Consider the following 21,560-nt stretch of genomic DNA (forward strand, 5'->3'; position numbering starts at 1 on the left):
GGTAGAAGCCTCAGTGTTTTTTTCTGGCTTTTTATTTTTGTCTGTGGAGCTGTGAAATTGGTGCAACATCTTCCTGTTTCTCACATTCTAATCTGGGTTTTAATGTGACCCACTAATGGTTCGGCATGAAACCCAATATGTGACCTGACGCTGAGCTGCCAAACCAAAGACCAATTCAGGTGGTCGACCGTTGAGGAAATAAAAGATAAAAGCAAAACTCTTGCCTGGGTTTGTCTTCACAAATTCACCTTAAGGTTGTTTCTATTCCCCATATCTCTTCCTCGTATGGATACAGTATACAGCAGAAAAATATTAAATAAAGCACATCACGATTCATTTCAGTCATCTAACTGGCTGCCACAATGGTTGAAGAGCAGCAGGAACATAGAAGTTCATTTCTTAATCACTGGGAATTGTTCCTGCAAACGGAGACACCACCAGCATTGGTGGCCAAGCAACAGTTCGCACAGTCAGACGCTGTGGTAAGGTTTGGTTTGAGTTTATAACCGCTGCGCAGTCAAGACACTTTTACCTCAAGCTGAGCTGGTAAAACGATGTGCCAAGAGGAATTCTTCCAACAGGCGATATGGCGTCACCAAGGGTGAGGAGACGTGCGCGTGCACAACTGAAATGAGTCACCATGCAGGCAGTGGTTGGAATGTCAGACCTTCCACACCATGAATCATGGGATGGTTTTTTTAGTCCTGAGGAAAATAGGTCACCACTCGCTTCAACAAGATCCAACGAGAACAAGAAAGTTGTGTCAAGTAACTTGGAACGCGTGCTGTAAGAAATATCTGGGATGCGAGGATAGAAAGTACGAGGGAGTCATCACAAAGGAGGTACAAGCTGTGCCTCAACATGAATGAAATGAAAGAATGAAATGTTCTTTTGGAACATCACTTCATAAGGAACTCTCAAGTTATTTCCCGAAACTGGACAGAGGAGGGTGTGTGGTTGGACAACACATTGTTCTGCATTGTTATTGCGTTGACTAAGAGCCGATACACCACATCGCGGCTTAGTTTCATCTTATTCCCTTGGTCTCGGCCGATACAATTGCCCAATTCGTCCCGACAAAACAGGTATATTAAGGTTTAATTTGGAACGAGGAAAGCTGGTTTATTTTTATACTGTTTTTTATACTGGTAGGGGTGTATGTTTATTTGCTCAAGGCAACAAGCACAAATTTTGGTTCATGTGCAGCTGCAGCTTGATTTGGGAAAGTTAGCGCATCTCTGCAAACCACATTTTGCATCATAGTGTGCATGGTGCGATATAACGCAAGAGCAAAAGGCCGTAATAAAAAGCAATGCGTGTAAGAGTTAAAGAAAAAAGGAGAAGATCACGACGTAGTAGCAGTGGTTTTTCACTTTGTGGTTTTGAGGGAAACTTGAAACCTGCGATTAGCAGCAAAGGACAGTGTTCAAGAAGCAGTACTCTTAGTGAGGCATCGGCGAGGAACGTCTCAGCAGATGTGACGGTTCAAAGAACAGGAGGCGTTCTCTACAAACAACAGGTGAATTTAATTTTTTTCTCTCCAAAAAAAAGAAAAAAAAAAGCTATTTACATTATGTACATAAACACACCCCACAGAAATTAGGCCACATACATAGACGGTAACATTTTGCACAAAAAAAACAACAATACGTCACAAAGGCTGTGTGCAGCGAGATCAGGCATCTCCTTCACTTGTACAGTGTATTGTAATCTCTCAGCAGAAAGACACACACACACACACACACACACACACACACACACACACACACACACACACACACACACACACACACACACACACACACACACACACACACACACACACACACACACACACACACACACACACACACACACACACACACACACACACACACACACACACACACACACACACACACACACACACTAGAAGAAACAAATACCACATACAAGTCATCAAGGGTTGTGTTCTGATAAATAACATTGGTCTTGCAGTGCTTCCGCTTCTTTTTTGTATAAATAAAAAAAATAATATTTAAAATTTACAGTACAGCGACTATACTTTATGCATGTCCCTGGTACAGATTTGTATCCCACTATGGCACTAGTCCATACATAGCGTTCTGCTTCCCCTCAGGTGATCTTTCGTCGCCCTCAGCATTGTGCCTCATTTTCCAGCCTCGCCCACCACAGGCTGGACAGATTCTAGAGCTCTTCCCTCCAGAAGAAGAAGAAGAAGAAGAAGAAGAGGGGGGAACCTGTCCATGTGCATTTAAGAGTGCCGTCAAGCCCCACCCCATGTTGTAATGATCAGTCCTCGTCCCCAGAAAAGTGCTTAAAGAGAAGCCCTCGCTTCTTCCATGATGGGTCCCCATTGGTGACGGTGCATTGGTGGTTGAAAAGCCGAGTTGTTACATGGGTAACCTGTTGGTAATTTAAAAAAAAAAACAAAAAAAACAACATTTTATTAACTTGAAATGTGAGCACAAAGATGGTAGAAAAGCTTTATGATAATCAAATATGAGGATTCCACAGAAAGATACAGAAAATATTCAAAATGTTCTCGTGTTTCTTACCGTTTTCTTGGCTTAACCTCCCAGCCGTCACGACATTTGATGTACGTTATCGAGTCCCCTGGGGAAATCTCCGTTTTTTCAGGGTCTTGGGCACAGAAAGTGAACCTGCGACAGAGCAAGAAAATCTCAGCAAACTCCCCCAAAGAGAAACAGTTTGGCGACTGCAGCATCTTGCCACCGGCTCCCTCTGCTTACTTTTTCTGCGTCTCGCCGGCTTTCACGCGGATCCTGCGGACTTGCAGAATTGGTTTGGTAGGATTCGGGTCCCAGTTCCAGAAGGATTTCCTAATGTTCTTCCAGACCGAGTTCCAGGTGTCAGCCTCTCCTTCCCAGGTCAGACGAATTTTCAACAGGTCGCCGATATCGTCTTCAGTAAACACCAGGAAGGTGTTGGTCAGGTTCAGGCCAACGATGCCGTCGTGGCTGACGAAAGGACAGAAAATTCAAGAGCGTTAAAAAACCTTTGGGAAAGATTCTGGATTTTCCACCTGTTAAATAAATGTATGGACACAGAAGGGGTCTCGGTGTTGCACTTACACATCAACATAGATTTCATTTGTGTCTTCGCTGGCTCCGTAGAGCTTGACCTGGAAGGTTGGGTCGGCGTTGTCAAACTGCTTCCTGTTGAACACGTGCATCTTCATTTGATAGTGGTAGCCTTCAAAGAAAACACACAACCATGTTAATTTTTAACTCCATGTGTACACACACACACACACACACACACACACACACACACACACACACACACACACACACACACACACACACACACACACACACACACACACACACACACACACACACACACACACACACACACACACACACACACACACACACACACACACACACACACACACACACACACACACACACAGTAGGCGTAGGTAGTGCTTCACTGACAAGCCAAGTCATCGATAAGGTTCGAGATAAGGAGAGTCACAACGCAGAGCAGAGTGTATTCTACCATTGTCGGTAAACACTACAATTGTCGGGGATAAGATAAGCAATTAGTGGGTCACAACTGCGCCGCCACTCACCTCCGAACGGCGTGTCAGCGCGCGTCTTCAGGTACATTTTGCTGTTGCGCCTCTTGCGCATCTTCCTGGTGTTGTAGCCGATGTTGTTGCAGCGGTTCTTGCGGCAGCTGAGGCAGATGCCCTTCCTGAAGCGAGCGGGGTCGGTGCACTGGAAGGCGAAGCTCATGTGGTCCTTGTTCATCAAGGAGTCCACAAACAAGTGCACGGCCCGCTCGTGCTCGCACTTCATCACCTCCATGAAGTCTGGAGGACAGAAGGAGGGAAGGGGAAGCCGGTTGAGTCCACAGTGAGAGACGATAACTTGGTGTCAGCTGATCGTTTGGAGGAGTGACCCCAAATAAAGGAAATTGGAATTTTGAGTCTGGTGAGAAGTTGGGAGTGTGTGCAGCCAAGAGGCGCACAAGAGGAACTTACTTCCAGCCATTGACAGGACGTCCCCCAGAGTGCAGCCGGGCTGCACTTCACCACCGTTGGGGTAGATGTCAATGTCCCCGATGGGCTGCTGGATCCCAATGCTGAGGCCCAAGGCTTCTCGGGTGTAGGTGTGCAGAACGTCCACAAAGTCTGCGTCATCGGGAGAGAGTCGGTTCTCCTTCTGGACGCCCTCGAACATGGGGCCCGCCGGATCGAGACCTGTCGGAAGCAACCAGACAAAGCTCAGTCACGCCGGGTCGCTCTCGCAGAGGAACAAGTTTGTTCGCCAGCGTCGCCACTTCACCCACCGGTGATTCTGCCGATGGTCCCGCGCACGTACGTCCCCGCGTACCCGGCAACGTGAGCGCCTAAACTGTAGCCAATCAGGTGCACGTTCTCCAGCGGGAGCTGCCGCTCGTCCTGTTGGGAGGAGGAATTTGCAACGCGTTAGCAGCTGCCGCCAACCAAATTCTAGCCCACAGTGGACAAATCCTGGGCTGCGGCCAGCGGCGATCAGTCATGCCCGCAGCAGAGCGAAGCTCGGTTAACCCGAACAGAACCCCGCACACAGTCTCTTCCATGCAACAGCGCCTCCACCATCTGTCTCAGTTTGTCCCCCATAAAATGCTCTTTGTCTGCGCTTACAACCGCGTGGACGGCTGCCTAAGACGCCCTTCGCTCGCCATTCGTGCGCTGGTCCAATTCTGTGACAGTCTCGGTGAATGGCGCCCGTTGTCTTTGCATTGGACGAACCAAATAGACTGCGGTCCTCATTAAATCCTTTGTATGCCAACGCTCATCACCGAGCTAAAAGGGGCACTTCAAAAGACAAACTATCGAGTGTGTGCAGACGAGAAAATACTCCAGCTATGTCTTTGTGCAGTGGGTTCAAGGAAAGAGCAACATTGAAAAGGAATCGCAAGTAAACTTGGATATCGTTTTGCCACGGATATAAAAAAAAAAAAAAAAAAAAAAAGCGTGGCCATATCTGAGAAGCTCAAGAGAAGCACTGAAGCTCTCATTTTGGGTCAACCAAATGGAAAAGACTATCGAGCTTCACTTCTGCAGGGAGCCTGATCTGAAAATTGAGGCGAGATCTTCCAAAAAACAAAAAAAACAGTGTCAGAACGCAACATAACATCACGACACAACAAATAAAAACGAGGTTACACGTGTGGCCCTGCCACAGATGTTGTGCTCAGGGTCGCGCCGCAGCTCACCTGCAGCCAGTCGAGCAAGTCGGCGATGCCCCGGCCGACGGTGACAGTGTGGTTGACGGCGTCGGGGTACAGCTGCTGGGCCATGGACACCCAGTTGACGACCACCACGTTGGCTTCGCTTTCGCGCTGCATCACCGCCGCCACCAGCTTTTGCATCCAGCTCTCATAAATTCCACTCATCTGTGAGGAGCAAAAATCATACAAGAGGAATCATTCACGGCGTCCAGGCGGGGGGGGGGGGGACCCGCCGGCCTCCCTCCCATACCCTGCTGCACCGCTTGCTCACGTCCACGTGATACATTCCAGTGATCAGAGAGCACACCGGTGGCCATGCAGCTACATCCGTCCTACTTTTGACTCCTGGGATGGAGTTTGCCAATTGTATTTTTGCCAATAAATGGGGGGGGGGGTAATCGGACGGGGTAGATGGCGGATGAATAAATTACCGTCCAGCCGTGGATGATGAAGATGGTCTTGGCTGTGACATTGAAGCCACACTCCTCTAGACACTCCTTCTTGCCGACCTCCAGGTAGCAGCCCTCCTGTTCCAGGTCTAAACTCTTCCTCATGTTGTACTTGATGGTTTCGCTGAGGGTGGGGCTTTCTGTTGTTGACAGTTCATCAAATCCGCCTTCATTGCCTACAAAGCGCAGCAACAAAATAAATAAATAGATAAATAAATGAACGTTTTGCTATTTTTGATACATTTTCATGAAGGGATCAATTAAACTTAAAGAGGTTGCCCTGATTTCTGATGCCAACAAACTCGTGTATTTTAAAATGTGGTACGTCAGTTTTAGGGAGCGGCACAGACATCTGCTACAATGATGCAGGCTGCGTGCAAGCTGTATTAATGACAGAGTCAGCCAGCCAATTATTTTTTCTATTTTTTCTATTCCGTTCGCTTTGACGCGCACATCTCCGCAGCTAAACTCATTATGTCGGGACTTTGCACATGTGCACTCTAGTCTGAGGCGGAGCCTGCACAATTAGCGGCAGCTGAAAGGAGCCGCTTTAATGAGAGGAAAGCCGCGTCTTGGCATCAGGAGGACTCGGCGTTTCGATCGTATCAGATTAGAATCGAATCCGGTCCCTCCAGTCTGGGAGACTCGATGTTCAAATCCGCTCTCAACTCCAGCTGGGTTTCCCTCCCGGAGGCGGTTCGCGGCAAAGCGCGGATTCAGCGGAACATCTTCCCGAATGACTCGCACAGACGTGGCACTGTGGCGCGCGTCGTCGTCGTCCTCCTCCTCCTCCACCTGGAGCCGCGCGTCAACCGTCAACCGTCCTCCCCACCCCCCCCAAAAAGGACACGTCGCCGCGACCTCGCCTTTTAATAGGATCCGTTCCCGTTTTTCCGACTCACACCGCACGGTCACCGCTGCTACTGCACTTGCTCGACTCGGAATCGGCCAAATTTCACACTCACAATGCAGATTCACTCAACAAATCAATATTAGAAGTCACGATTCACCCCATCTGACCCCCTTTTTTTTTTCTAAAACAAAACAAAAAAATAAAAAAAAAATCCCAACCCACATATTTGACCTAATTCACATTCGAGGCGCTGTCGGTTCGGACACCGCACCCCAAACTCTCCCCCCAAAGCGCGCACCGATCAATGACAGGGATGGATGAACAATAGACGCCGAGCCGTGTCTTACCTTTGAGAGCAGCGCTTTCCCCGAGCACGAACGAAAAGCACGCGGCGGCACACTGAAGGAAAATCCATAGCCGGGACGCGTTATGCATCATCTCTCAGACACGCGCCGAGGAGAGGGAAACAAATGAGTTTCCTGTGGGATGTAAAGCACACTTTTGTGTTGGCTGCTGCTGCTGCTGCTGCTGCTGGTGGTGGTTGTGGCAGAGCCGCGGATGGGTGACTGGTTAAAAAAAAAAAAAAATCCCCTGATGACAAAAGAACAGGAGCCGGGTGGCACGACTCAGTCAGTGGAAGCTCCGCGACGTTTGAACTCACGTCCAGCGTGTGATTAGAGTTTTAAATACTTTCCTCTTTTCAGTCATCTGATCATCGGCTGATCTACCTCGCGTCTCATTGGTCAAGCCCCCCAATTTATATACGTTGAGGGCGTGGCGTGAACTGAATGAAAGTTGTAGTAGGCGTCTCACGTTGCGCGCTGCTTTTTTAACCCTTTGCACACACACACACACACACACACACACACACACACACACACACACACACACCATAAAATAAAATCCGGCGACTCGGAGCGGGTTATGAAGGTCATCTGGCTCACAGTGCCAACTTCCAACACGGACCCAAACAGTGAGTGCGTAAAGACGATTGGGGAGGTTGTGGTGGACGCGCACGGATTTGTGTGCGTCTCATTTTCCCCCGTGAAAATCGTCGGCAGCCCAGAAACAGCCTCTCCGCGTCAATGGGGGAATATGATACTTATAATAATAATAATAATAATAATAATAATAATAATAATAATAATAATTGGAAAAGGATTCCGACTCGCGTCTCTCTGCTTCTTCTTTTTTTTCTTTTCTTTTTTCCATGTGAAAGAGGCGTCCCCATCAGATGGCGCTGTGCCAGGACGTCAGCTTAGCCCACCGAGCGGCTTCCATTGACGAGGCGGAGAACGGGGGGGCGCACCCACGCCAGGTTCTGCCTGCCTGGCACAAACGCGACACCATTGTTTGCGTGCGTGTACGTACAAGCAGCGGCCACCCCTGCGCAGGAAGAGCCACGCACGTGCGCCCCAACACCCTCCACCCCGACATCCTCTTCCCCCTCGCAGGTGCACCGGTGTACCTGGTGAGTGAAGGTCCAATGACTTCTGTTTCCATTCAAATGTCAACAAAGTCACGCTGCTGAGTACAGTGCGAACTGGGTCAATGGATCCAGACCAGTAGCAGTCGCTAAGGTCTGAGAATAGAAGAATAGAATAGAACTTCTGTCATTTTGACAAATATGACAATAATGTGATATGATTTAACATAATATATCTTTCTTATGGTCTGAGAGGTATACATATATTTATATATGTATATATATATATATATATATATATATATATATATATATATATATATATGTATATGTATATATATATCAGATTATCATGTTGTTACATATATATATATATACATATAACATGATTTTTTTTTTTGTACCTCTGAGGCAAAATACTTTTTTTTGTTTTGTTTTGAAGAATATCTTGAGGCAAATAGCAAAATTGCACCACATTGCTGCTCACTCCAACTTCATTCTACACAACTCTCATATTGCTCGGTGTAGTTTTAACTTACACCATACCCTCCCCATTCATTCTTTCCTTTGTGTGAGCAGAGTGACAAAAAGTCTCTGTTGTTCTTTCACTGCTAAAAAAAAAAAAAAACCTGTGAACCCAAACGCCTCTCACCGTCAGTCTGCTGGACAGACTTGATGCCAGCCGTGGGCGGTTGTACTTACTTGAAAAGCTGCAAGTCTCTTTGCACGCAGGCCCATTGATATTCTTTCCGTCCACACACACCACAACCAGCTGCCCATTTTTTTAGTGCCAGTCTGATTTTGCACTAATCTGACTTGTCCTGACTGCGCCTGACAAGGTCTGCAAAATCCAACAATGGGGGCACTGTCAGACACCGAACTAACCCAGCAGATCAATGAGAAACACTTCAAATTGCACTATCTTTATCCGAAGTAACTTTATTCCCGCTGAAAACACCTAAAAAAAATTCTGAACCTTAACTTAGAAACCGATAAAAATGTTTTACTGATTCACCCATGGTTTTGTCAAAATGACTTTTTAAAGGTAGTTTCAATACTTGAGAGACTTTAAGTCATTTTCTCCTTAAACTACTTTCAGCTTCAAACGTGGACCTAACAGATGTTGAAGTTCACTGTGGGAAAGTGGCTCTAACCAGCAGAACCCCAGTCTTTCATGTTCAGTTGGATTCAGTGCACGCTGTGAACAATGTTAACCGTCATCCCTGTATTTCTGAGTACCGCCTGTAATGTGAAGACGTGAACCCAGCAGAGCACATTCTGGACAACGGCCATTGGACAATTGGATTTCCTCCTTACAAAAACATTTATTATTATTAGTTAGTTGTGATTTGGTTCTCTGTGTTGACATTTCTTTAACTTGCTGACTATGTTCTGGCACATCTCTTCTACCTTCCCCGGAACTGTCTGTCACCAGACGACAGGTGCTGGTGACATTAGGTATACGCCGAAACTAGTCAGCAAGGTAAAGAAACCCTTTTAATGTCTACAAAAAGCGGCAAAAACAAAACTTGAAAATGTATTAGACGTAATAAACTTCCATTGCGCCAGTTTTAAAAGGATTATGGTACTGAGTTGAAAGGCACAAACATGCTCTGGTTAATTCAGGGAATAAAAACAACAACAATAATGTATGCAGCTTACGCGTTTTCTTTAATCTTTTGCGTGGATCGAACCTTGTGGTCTCCTTTTAAAGTCCCCTGAGGAACGCTGACTCAGGAACCCACCTTGCTCGGCAAGATCGAGCGCCTGAAAAAGCAGACAACACTGCTCCCGTGTGGACAGAACGAGTAGTACAGCGGACCGTGACACAGCAGGAGGCGGAGGGGGAGACTGTGCCAGACCGGATCCTTCATGAGGGAAGAGGCCAGGGACAGTCAGCCAACCCCGGCTTCTCTTCTCCTTACTGAAATTCGTGCATTGCAAAGCTAAGGAAGCCCGTGCAGGGGCTGTGTTAGTGATCATAGGATGTCCCGTCATGAAGGTAAGAACATACGTGAACGATACGTGTGAGCCATCCGTGATTTCTTGTTTAAAAAAAAAAGACGTTTACGGAGCAATGCCAGCTAACGTTCGCTAGCCGAAAATGTCTTGTTTTGCAGGCAGCCTGGCTAGCCTGGACCCGTGCAGAAAGGTTGCAGTGTAATTTCATGGTGACGCGTTATGGCGGCCACACACACACAAAAAAAAAAAAATCCAACGCAATATCTTATCCTGTCGACCCTTTGGATGACTTTAATGATTGTGTGAAACGGACGACACTGTGCATTGAGTTGACAAAACAACGCTGACATGCGGCTAAACGGAAGAAGCTAGTTAGCAGAATGTGTCAGCTAGCCTGGAAGCTAACTAGCTATCGCTCACATAGGTGAACGCTGACGAGCGAGGGGGGAGTGCCGACAATTGGGGAACGCAAGAGAGCAGCGAGGCGGCGTTTCGCTCTTGAAGCTTGCCACACATTTAAAGCGTAAAGCCAGACGGTGTCGACTTCCTGCCCAGCACCAGCCAGCCTGTTTATACCGGTCTGACGAGCTAACGTCTAGCAGACCCTCAGTCTCACCTCGTCCTTGTGGTCAACCTTGTTGGGCTTGAAGTTCGCTTGTTGGTGTCATGTTGTCACCGGCAGGCAGGCAGGCAAAGTGGAGGTGGGGGAGGAGAACAAAATGAGTTCGGCTTACCGACTGGCACAAAGTTTGGTATGACGGAGGAAAGTCTCGCATCTCGCTGTGTGGCGTGGCAGCTAACGTTAAAGCTAATGGCAGCTGCTTTAATGGTAAAGTAGACGAGCCTGGCAGCGAAGCTTGGTCAGTCAGGCGGGCCCGAGCGGCCTTTATTGAAACCCCATGCTCGTGGTGGTTGTTGTTGTTGTCGTTGTCAACTTCACAGCTGTGTAGTTTATTCCCGTGTAGGACGCAGCAAGGCAGGAGTCAGCGACCTTTTTGGCACTGAGACCTCCTTCATGGGTCCTGAGTCATATGAAGGGGCTACCAGGTTCCTAGACTCTCCTGAGATAACAAACTCTCTGAGTTCTATGTTATTATTAATGATGCTCGTCTATGTGAGGACACTTATCAAGTCAATGAGTGCTCAATAATCATCAACGACGACTGAACAAGGTTGGATAAAATGGAATCTTATCGGCGAGTTGTGCAGTTTTTCGACCCGGCCTGCGGCGGGCTACTGGTGGTCCTTGGGGGGCGGCTGCCTGCCTGCGTGGGGTCCGCTGGCACCACGGGCACCCCTGCAATAAGGCGTAGTAACTGCCAATAATATTTCCCTGAGTGCTCCTGAGCAGGATCAGGCTGGCTGCCGCTGCCCTCCCAGTGCGCTGGTTGTGAATGGAGAGCCGGGGGGGGGGGGGGGGTAGGTTTAGCAGCCACACTGACATACAATACACTGGCACGGCACGACTGTCCTGGTCAGTCAAGGATGACTGGGACTCGAACACATGGCTGCTGCGGAGCAGGAGGAGGAGGGGGGGCTCTTAAATCTCTAAAATATCCCGCTGGAATGTGGCTGTGTAGCATCGCGGGTGATTTGTACGGCGGCTTTAGTCTGAAAACGTTTCCAAGGTGTGTGTGTGTGTGTGTGTGTGTGTGTGTGTGTGTGTGTGTGTGTGTGTGTGTGTGTGTGTGTGTGTGTGTGTGTGTGTGTGTGTGTGGTGGTCGTGCACTTTTATGTGTAACACACCTGTGATCAAGCTAGGTGAAAATGCCGCGTGTGGCTTGTGAATGCGTGTTTGCTTTTTGTTTTCTTGGCCGAGCAGCGCCATCAGGTCCGATCTCCGCTTCCTTACAACAACAACACATAAGAGCAAAGGGAACAGAGCTGAACCGCGCACTTCACACCGGCTAAACCTCAATGTCAAAACTTCAGTTTCACATCGATTCATTGTAATCTGGGGCTTCCCTGTCGAACCACTTGACATTTAGCGGTGACTTGACTGCGAGCTGCGTGGTGAAGTGTGACCCCCTCGACTCGCCGATGCTGGTGTGATTTTTCGTGATTTGCGCCTCGGCACTTTGCAGCGCCAGGGCGGAACGACGCTCTCCCCTGGGCCGCGATGCGGCTCGGACCCACCTGAGCCCCTGAATGCAACCCCCCTGATCTCTTGTCTCCTGCACAGGCGTCAGCTGCGATGCGTGTTTGAAGGGCAACTTCCGAGGCCGACGGTACAAGTGCTTGATATGCTACGACTACGACCTGTGCGCGTCGTGCTATGAGAGCGGCGCCACCACGACCCGACACACCACAGAGCATCCCATGCAGTGTATATTAACCCGGGTCGACTTCGGTGAGTACAGTCCAGTCGCTGCTTGTCGTCGTTGTTGTAAATATTTTAAGTTCTAATTGATCCCTTTGGAGGTCCTCCAGCAACCCACCCCCACCCCCCACCCCCACCCCCCAGGATAATTTGGCAGGGCTAAATTGTCCTTGTGTGTGATCCTCAATGTTTGTTTGTCTCTGAATGTCAACCCTGCGATAAACTCCTGCCCTCCCCGCCGCCTCCTCCACCCCTGGGCGACTGGGAGAGGCTGCAGCAGGAAGTGTTGCTAGTAGACGGACAGATGGACGAGCTGCCAGCCGAAGGCTCGGCTTTTTTTTTGCTTCTTTTGTTTTTTTCCTATTGACCGAGGACAGCATTTTATATGCGCTAATACAACAGCGTGCATGCTGTATGTATGCATAGGGTGCAGCTGGGGAGGGCTCGGTCTGTCAAGCTAATGACTCCAGTCCACAAATGAGTGCAGTCGCTAGGAGAGTGTAGACAGATGAGTTCCGTCAGTGAGTCGGGTTTTCTTTGGGCACGTTGGATGGGTCGGCGCTCTGGAGACTTTGGACTAATTCTCTTCGCACACTCGTGCTCCGTTGCCCCCAACTCAACAGATTGAATCCACTTTACCTCCCGTTGGATGGAGATTGAGCTGATGTCGATCTCCCCTCTGCCAGGTGGTCTGCTGGTCCATCTGAGTCTCAGTCGGTTGGTGCTGTGAATGAACTAAAGGCCGCTGCTGCCGCTCTCGCCCTTGGGAAAAGCTGCTTCGCAGCGTGTCGGGAGCCGCAGACTGTTGTCGGAAACACAGCAGATGGTGCCGGACCACAAAGATGTCCTGTTTGTTGTGCATTTCGACTGCAGGCCCGCTGTTCTACGCCTCGCATATCCAGAGAAGCATTAATAGTAATGGTCATGATCATTTATATGCAGCGCTATGTGAACAATGCAGTCAGTCTGGTCAGCACACAGAGGCTAGCAGAGGCTTAGTATCCACTGGGTTAGTCGGTCCCGCCCTGTGTCTGCGTCCTCCTCTCTCTTCTCTCTCAACTCCACGTCCTCTTCCAGCATCCAGACTCCTGGGTCGTACCAACGGTCCTGCTCACGTCTCCTCTCTCCCACCGGCAGACCTGTACTATGGCGGGGAGGCGTTCTCGGTGGAGCAGCCCCAGGCCTTCACGTGTCCCTACTGTGGCAGGATGGGCTACACGGAGATGTCGCTGCAGGAGCATGTGGCCGCCGAGCACACGGAGACGTCCACAGAAGTGGTGGGTTGCACCGCTCGACACACACACACACACACACACACACACACACACACACACACACACACACACACACACACACGATATTTCTTAGGCCGCCTCAGAACGTTGCATTCCAGTCGCGACCCGACTGCAAGTGTTGGAAAGTCGCCGTGCAGATCTATTTATAGACTCCCTCTGTTGTTTGTTCGAAGGGTGGGGGCATGGGGCTGGTTGGGTTAAAAAAAAATAGGTCCAGATTTGAAGCTCATCACCCCCCCTCCCCCCCCAACCCCCCTTCAGGTCAGTGAAGATCTTAAATCTCTACTGTTGTTGGGTTTCGCTGCGGCTCCTCAGCAGATGTTGCTGCGCAGATCTTTAAAATTTGTTCCCCGCGAGGAAGCAAAACAGCTGCACGGCTAAAAAACCTGCAGGCTGCTCAAGCTATTAGAGAAGTGCACAGCGGCCTTTAGACCACAGACGTCAATAGAAGACTCCTCTACACTTAAAGGAAGCCTCTATACCGTCGCCGGATTCGGTCGCAGCACAGCATAAAATAGACGTGCGAGTCGACCATCGGCTCATTTCTGCTGCTGCGCTCGTTGTTCCGCTCGCTGCAGTTCTGAGAAGGATGAGCTCAGTCTGATTCGCACCTTCAAACCAAAGCTTTCATGAGCTGTTCATAAAGACAAGAATTGTGGCTGGGACCTGGAAAGAGTCGACTCAGGCTGACCGGAACTGAGCAGCGGCCCGGTGGTCAGCGCTGTGTTTTTGGCCGAGGGCCCCGGCACAGTAAAGCAAATACAAAAAAAAAAAAAAAGCAGTCTGTGTGCGGCCAAGTGTGCACAGATTAACGGCGTCCACTCTCCCTTCCTGTCCTCCAGATATGCCCCATATGTGCAGCGCTGCCAGGTGGCGACCCCAATCACGTGACCGACGACTTTGCTGCACACCTCACCCTCGAGCACAGAGCGCCCAGAGACCTCATATCCTTTTTCCAAGTAGACATCCTCCTCCTCCTCTTCTTCTTCATCGTCGTCACCACAACGTGCCACTGCGGGGGCGGAAACAGCTTTGGCCATTAAAGCCTCGTTTCCTGTGAAGCGATGGGACGGCGTGCTGAGACTCCACCAGTGGAGGAGCACCGAGGTAAACACGAGCAGCAGCGCAGCCCAACAGAGGATCTGCAGAATTACTGTCAATTAGTCAAGTTGTAATTATTCCTGTAGGTCAGTGAGCATCGACCACAGGGAACGATGCTCTCAGAGCAGGGTGGGGGGGGGTAATGCAGGTCATTGGCCACACGTGCAGAAAGGACACGACGGCTGTTTGAACCAAAAAGCTGCTGCTGCTGCTGCTGCTGCTGCTGCTGCTGCTGCTGTGAGGGCTCTCACTTGACTCACTCACTTCCTGCTTTTGTCCCCTGTGGGAAAAATCTTTCACTCCTTCCTCCTCCATCTAATGAATGACTGCCAGCCAGCCAGCCAGGGAGGGAGGGGCATGGCCACGGTCGTTTGCTCGGCTCCGACCCACGTTGAAACAAACAGTCTGTCTTTTTTATTAATGTCGGTTTATTAATGTCGGTGCACAACTGCAGCCGCTGCAGTTGTGCAGCCCAGCGGCTCTCAGGCGTTCAATCGGCAGTCAGCGGGACGGATAACAGCGACGGTGCGACCGGCATCTTGGTTCAGATCTCGATTATGTGAGAAACTTTCACACAGTGTGGGCGGTTGTTGTTGTCGAGTTGATGTCTGCACGAGCTTCTTCAGCATCACATCCAGTCGTCTAAACGTCTGCAGAACAGAGATCCCCCCCCCCCCTCAGTCACTGCTCTTTGACCGAGCCGCTGGCATCGACACCTGCTGCAAAATGTGCGCCTGCTTATCAATGCATCCACTTTGCAGACGTGAGGCTCCAAATGAGCGCCTTTTCACGACAGGAGCGAGCCTGGAACGCCCGTCTGGTATCAGCTGAATGGCTGGAAGTGAACTGCATGCTGGGAAAGACTGCGTAGTCTAACAGCTGTCTATTTATAGAGCTCCGAGGCCTTTAAAGTCTTGTGAACATCTGCTGAAGAGCAAACAGCATAGAGAGAAAAAAAAACCCAACCCGGTGAAACGCGATTCGTGCTCCGTTAAAATCTGTCTCGCCGCCGTGATCCTTGACCCGCGAGCCTCACGACGAGTCCAGCGGCGTGCGGCACGTGAGGAGGATGTTCCACCCCGGCCGCGGCCTGGGGGGGCCGCGAGCCCGCCGCTCCAACATGCACTTCACCAGCAGCACCACGGGGGGGCTGTCCACCAGCCAGAGCTCATCGCAGAGCACCAACTACAGCAGAGAGGCCATGGACCCCATCGCAGGTGAGACACACACACACACACACACACACACACACACGTTGCGTTTCCATCACTCCTAGAATTGCACAAAACCTTAATATACCTAATAATAATAATAATAATAATAATAATAATAATAATAATAGTAATCATAAACTGGTAATGGAAACTCCCTAAAAGGTTTTTCACGCTCTCATGAGGTGCTTTTTCTAACGCATCTATTGAGAGGTACATTGCAAAAGTGTCATGGAAACACTTTTTGTCCCACGCAAATTCTCATAATTTTTGCGGGACGGGCTTTTACGAGAATTACGGCTTTTGCGAGAATTACGGCTTTTGCGCTTCACACCATTCAATGGAAACGCCTGCAAATCTCTCTTAAAATGTCCTGTAAAATAGTTTACATTACATATATGCACACATTCCAATCATATATACACACATAGCAATACAAATATGCATCACAATAACATCAGACAGACAGACAGACAGACAGACACACACACTCAGACACACACACAGAGGAAGAGGTCTCAGTTAAACCCAACGATCAACAAATTGAGAAGAAGCAGGTGGAGACGCCTCCGTCCCGCTGGGTCAAAACAACACAATGGTTTTCCTCCCTCTGGTCCGACTCACTGTGTCTCACTCACTCGCTCACTGTGTGCAGTAACACAGCGGCAGCAGACCTGTTGCTGTGGCAATTCCTCGTTCAACCCTCCCTTTGAGCCGGCTCACCAGCTGCGCCGTAATGAGGTCCCCCCTCCCCACCCCGTTTCATCCGGCGGTACAAACGGAGCAGCCGCCGGCTCTCTAATGAGCCGCCGAACCTGCTGAGCCTCACAGCGAAGCTCGCCGCCGAGGCTCTGTCTTTTCAACTACGGCGCTGCTGCAGTAAATTTTTTTTTTCTTCTTCTTCCTTCCGTGGATCAGAGGAAGTTTGTTCTCTCTGAAGATTCAACTGGGTGAACCCTGTTTACGTTGCGCTGTGCTGTTATTACCGCTTTCCTGTGGAAGTACCTGCTCCTGAGGAGACACTACTCATGGGTGGTCATTAGAGCCCACGTGAAATGTATTTGAAATGCCAAAAATTGGTTTACATTCCAAAAAGTTTGAGTTTCAATTCATTGCGTTCTTCATCTGCCCGTGTGTGACATTCACACATGTATGTAAAGTCAAAGTCCCACTGATTGTCACATTGTCACATCCCAAAGGATGTGAAAGTTGTCCTCTCCCTTTGACCCGTCACCCTGAGGGAGTGGTGAGCTGCAGCTGCGTTTGGGAGTCATTGGGTGACCTAACCAACCTCCTCCAGGCCCAACTCCACATAGCCAAGCAGTGAGGCAACGGTAGCATTTTTATAGTCTTGGGTATGACCCGGCCAGGGATCGAACCTACAACCCCCCAGTCTCAGGGCAGACACTCTACCACTAGACCACTGAGCTGGTGTTAGTTAGTAGGTTGGTTAGTTGGTTGGTTGGTTGGTGGGTTAGTTGGACAGTTAGTTGGACAGTTGGTTGGGTGGTTGGACAGTTGGATGGGTGGTTGTGTGGTTGGACAGTTGGTTGGACAGTTGGTTGGACAGTTGGGTGGTTGGACAGTTGAGTGGGTAGTTAGTTTTTGTTAGTTAGTTTACTTTCCAAAACTCTTTTTTTTTTTTGTTGAAATGTGATGTGAGCCTTCATCACTCGTCATCAGCCTGTGTGTGAAATGTACACGCGTGTCAACCAGCCGACAGTCTTCCAGGCTCTGCTGATTAATGAGGACCGTGACATCATCGTTGACTGTCGGGGCGGAAGTCCCTTATTTAGAGAGGAGCAGCTGTCTGTTCCCCGGTGGAGTCATCCTCTGTTCTCCTCCTCCTCTTCCTCCTCTTCCTCCTCCTCCTCCAGAGCTGCTGTCCCAGCTGTCCGGGGTGCGGCGCTCGGCGGGCGGCCAGCTCAGCTCGGGCCCGTCGGCCTCGCAGCTCCAGCAGCTTCAGATGCAGCTCCAGCTGGAGCGGCAGCAGGCGCAGGCGGCCCGTCAGCAGCTGGAGACGGCCCGCAACGCCAGCCGAGGCAGCGGCCGGGCCAACGCCATCCTCAACAGCAACTCGGCCGGCACCAACGCCAACCCCGGCGCCAATCACAACGCCAACCCCAGTCCCAACCCGGGGCCCACCGAGTCCAACGCACAGCACAATGCACACAGCTCCCAGTTTCTACTCAGCAGGTGGGGCTCCTTGGCTTGGTTTGTTTGAAGGTCTTGCACATGCACGGAACGCGGCTCTGACCTGCAGACGGTCCTTACTTAAATAAGTGAAAATAAGAATCGTGCAGTGCAGCGACGTGCCGAGAGCTGACATGAGTAAGAAGCCAGACCGTGAACTCGGCCTCACACGGCGCTGCTGCGGAAATCTGGATTTGCATGCGAGTGCATCCGTGGAGCAGCATGGAAACTGTGTGTGTGTGTGTGTGTGTGTGTGTGTGTGTGTGTGTGTGTGTGTGTGTGTGTGTGTGTGTGTGTGTGTGTGTGTGTGTGTGGAGACCGAGGCGCTGGCGGGGAATTTGCCTACTGCGGTGACCCCTGCTGGCTCTGTGGCGGCGAGCAGGACGGAGGGTTGAAATGTTTTCTCCAATATTTAACTGGCCGTCTTTCTCCCCCACCCGACCCCAGGCTGAGCGAACCGCGGCTGTCGGAGGCGGAGCGGCAGGCGTGCGAGGCCCAGTGGGCCGACCGGAGCCTCTTCGTGACGGAGCTGCTGCTGTCCACGCTGCTGCCCGATGACGACGCCTCGGCCTCGTCCTCCGAGGACGACGACGACTGCCCCGCCTCTTTGCGGAACTTCGCCGACTTCCAGGCCATGGGCTGCGTGGAGGTCATGACCCTGGACGTGGCGCTGGAGAACCTCAACCTCAAGGAGACGGCCCCGGCCACCAAGGCTGCGGCGGCCGCCAAGGCCGCGCACAAGGCGGCGCCCGCGAAGAAAGAGCCTCCGGCTCCGCCCCTTTGATGACGCGGCCCGGACGCCCGCCCTGCGCGCCGCCTCCCCCCCCCCCACACACTCCCCCTCAACCCTCCACCTCGCCCACCCCCTTCACGACCGCCATTGTAAGCGGCCGACGGCCCGAAGTCGGTCCAACTGCCAATGGATGACGGAAAAAACAGACTGCAGTTCTTTTTGGCTTTTGTTTTAATTTGTTTTCGTTTAGTTTTTTTTGTTTTTTTTCTCAGTGATTGTCATTTCGGCTCTGTCGCTTCCAACTCGACCCCGCCCCCTTCCCTCTCCGACCCCCTCTAGGCCTCCACGTGTTTATTACGTTGTGTGCATTGAATAAAAGTAGTGAGACGAGAGAATGTGAAAGCGAGCGAGCGAGCGAGAGCGTGGTGGGTGCGTGAGAGAGAGAGAGAGAGAGAGAACTATATAAATATATTATAGAAAAAAAAATCTATACGAAAGTTGATAATCAGTTCCACATAACCAGTGTTTCCTCTAGCAGATGAAGCAAAGCATAGTTAGCTGTCCAAGAGGCACACACACACACACACACACACACACACCAGGAGAGGAGGCCCCACAGAAACTTCTCCGCTTTAACTAAAAAAAAGAAAAACGACAAACAAACAAAAAAAAGCGCTGCTGTGTATTTATAGTTATTACTTCAAGTGCTTGGATGGTTTACCACAAACTTTTAAGCATGAGCTTAAAATCACCACGTGCCCATTTTTTAACTGCACAGTCACCTGACGGGGAGGTCCTTTCTGTTTTGGTTCACGTCATTAACTGTAAATTAAAGGTGCTTTTCTGCACAACACACACACACACACACTCAGTAACAGCTCCGTGCAGTTTCATCCATGTCCAGTCTCCATCTCCCTCCCCCATCTCGCGTTTTGGGTCATGTGACCTTGCTTTATTAGACTGAGGGCACTTTGGTTTTCTTTTTTTTTTCTTTTGGAATTTGCATATCCGGTGTCCACCTGTGTTGCACTACAGACGCTCTCCCATCTCCTCGGCGCACCTCCACATGTCCACCCAGGCCTTTTTTTTTCTTTTCTTTTTTTTTTCTTCTTCTAACACAGAAGAAACACATACGGTTGTTTTTTGTTTCCACCCCCCCCCCCTTCTTTCACACAACACGAGACGCTTCTTCAAGCTTCCCAAACTCTGAAATTAATCTCTCCATTGTTCATGAATGCAAAGATTATTTATCAAATGACTTGAAGGAGAGACTCCTGTATTGCTCTTTTCATTATTAATATTTTTTTTTTTTTTTTCTCTCGGTCAAAAAGATCTTTGTATGCCTCCACTGCTACCTGAAGAAATGCAATGTATGTTTTTGGCTTGGCCGGCAAGCCAAACCCACAGGGTAAAACCTTTCAGTTTGGAGGACAATAAAAATGTTTTGGATGGAAATGAACTAACCCAACCCTGCCCCTTGTGTCTTTCACTTATTTCACACACACACAGGTTCACGTCGCAGAGCTCAGATATGAAGCATCGTTATATTGAGCATATAACGATCTTAAATAATTCCAGCTGGGTGCTAATAAAGGTTGATGGACTAAAGCTGCTTTAGACGGGCCCATCACACTGCACTTTATATTGTGACAGATGTGTTCTGATAGCCTATCGTTCATCACCTGCACCATGTTGACAACAAGCTACTGCTTTTTGAAAAAAATAAAAATCTGCTCGGTAAAATGTTGGAATAAAGACAATGACTGAGCCTCAACATGAAAAGACTAGATCTTACTGCCAATGGGCGCATGAATTCCTGGATTTGTACAACTACTGAGAGCAAGGACACATCAGAGAAATGGCAGCGTTAATTAGTGACAAATGCAAACATACAGACCAGACCGCCTTGTGGAAAAGCTTTGATTTTGCTCTCAGGCCGGTTTCTTCAAGCAATTATTTATCTCCGGCTCAGCTCAGCTGTGATTCCCAATTAGACTGCGTGACAAAGCCAACCGTCCACGTGCCCCAAAAAGATTTTCAAATGGCAAGAATTCCCAAAACCCCCAAACGAAGACGTCGGGACGAAGCGACCCAAGTAATGTCAGTGTTTCTGAGAAACAGCAACCCCTGACCGCAGTCATTTCCTGTTGCTCACTGAACATAAAATGTACCATTCAGTGTCACTGAGCGTACTTCAGCGTTACTGTAGAGACGTCTCGGACCGAATCCAGCCCAGACCAGCCGCAGCCCTGGGAACTCGGGGGCGCAACCTGCGTCGAGTCACTGAATTATTATCTGAGCTAAAGGACATCAGTGACAGCGGCCTGAATAGATGTGGCAGTTTCATTCAGTCTTTCAGGAGGCTGGTTCCTGCAGGACACAGACATCAAGAGCCTGCGGAAATAAGCAGTCACTGGCCTGCTCTGTTGAAAGGTGTGAAACAGTGCAGAATCAAAGAGTTTCCATCATGGAATTAGTCCCATGTGTTTTCAACTGCCTGGTGGCTGTGATGACGTCTTACTTTGGAAGCGCATGAAAATAAAACAACTGTCTTATTAAAGTGTGTGAGGCTTTTTGAGGCTAGTTTACAAGGTAGAAGAGTTTTAATATATTAAAAAATAATAATAATAATAAATCTGTTTCAAAGCATTCTAAAGAAAACAGACCAGCAGAAATGGTGAAATGATATAGCAGCAGATTTAAAGTAGTATTTTATCCAATAATATCAATCATTGGCAGTGGGGTTTGTTTTGTTTGTTTTTTAAGT

General features: G+C 49.5%; 2 protein-coding genes across 2 annotated transcripts; one reads left to right on the plus strand and one right to left on the minus strand.

The window, feature by feature from the left end:
• Positions 1-1,809: 1,809 nt before the first annotated feature.
• On the minus strand, positions 1,810-7,148 carry lipg (lipase, endothelial). Its single transcript, XM_076033352.1, has 10 exons — positions 6,900-7,148; positions 5,682-5,875; positions 5,236-5,415; positions 4,324-4,435; positions 4,016-4,234; positions 3,602-3,844; positions 3,096-3,216; positions 2,754-2,981; positions 2,559-2,663; positions 1,810-2,406 (listed from the first exon to the last, which is right to left on the minus strand). Exons 1-10 carry the CDS (start codon positions 6,988-6,990, stop codon positions 2,394-2,396), a joined length of 1,506 nt encoding a protein of 501 aa, XP_075889467.1. The 5' UTR covers positions 6,991-7,148; the 3' UTR covers positions 1,810-2,393.
• Positions 7,149-9,758: 2,610 nt separating this feature from the next.
• Positions 9,759-20,261, plus strand: LOC142893091 (E3 ubiquitin-protein ligase KCMF1-like). The gene is made up of 7 exons (XM_076033353.1): positions 9,759-9,980; positions 12,123-12,290; positions 13,398-13,537; positions 14,398-14,498; positions 15,692-15,873; positions 17,745-18,063; positions 18,508-20,261. Exons 1-7 carry the CDS (start codon positions 9,965-9,967, stop codon positions 18,842-18,844), a joined length of 1,263 nt encoding a protein of 420 aa, XP_075889468.1. The 5' UTR covers positions 9,759-9,964; the 3' UTR covers positions 18,845-20,261.
• The last annotated feature ends 1,299 nt before the right edge of the window (positions 20,262-21,560 follow it).

The sequence above is a fragment of the Nelusetta ayraudi genome, unplaced genomic scaffold, assembly GCF_046127955.1.
Source record: "Nelusetta ayraudi isolate G7.1 ecotype Tasmania unplaced genomic scaffold, CSIRO-AGI_Nayr_v1 ptg000041l, whole genome shotgun sequence".
In the NCBI taxonomy this organism is placed as follows: domain Eukaryota; kingdom Metazoa; phylum Chordata; class Actinopteri; order Tetraodontiformes; family Monacanthidae; genus Nelusetta; species Nelusetta ayraudi.

Coding starts and splice junctions, on each gene's coding strand:
- lipg (XM_076033352.1), bottom strand. CDS start 6,990: ATGATGCATAACGCGTCCCGGCTATGGATTTTCCTTCAGTGTGCCGCC. Junction 4,436..5,235: donor ACTTGCTCGACTGGCTGCAG/GTGAGCTGCGGC, acceptor TCCTCCCAACAG/GACGAGCGGCAGCTCCCGCT. Junction 4,235..4,323: donor GACCATCGGCAGAATCACCG/GTGGGTGAAGTG, acceptor TGCTTCCGACAG/GTCTCGATCCGGCGGGCCCC.
- LOC142893091 (XM_076033353.1), top strand. Junction 12,291..13,397: donor ATTAACCCGGGTCGACTTCG/GTGAGTACAGTC, acceptor TCCCACCGGCAG/ACCTGTACTATGGCGGGGAG. Junction 13,538..14,397: donor CGGAGACGTCCACAGAAGTG/GTGGGTTGCACC, acceptor CCTGTCCTCCAG/ATATGCCCCATATGTGCAGC.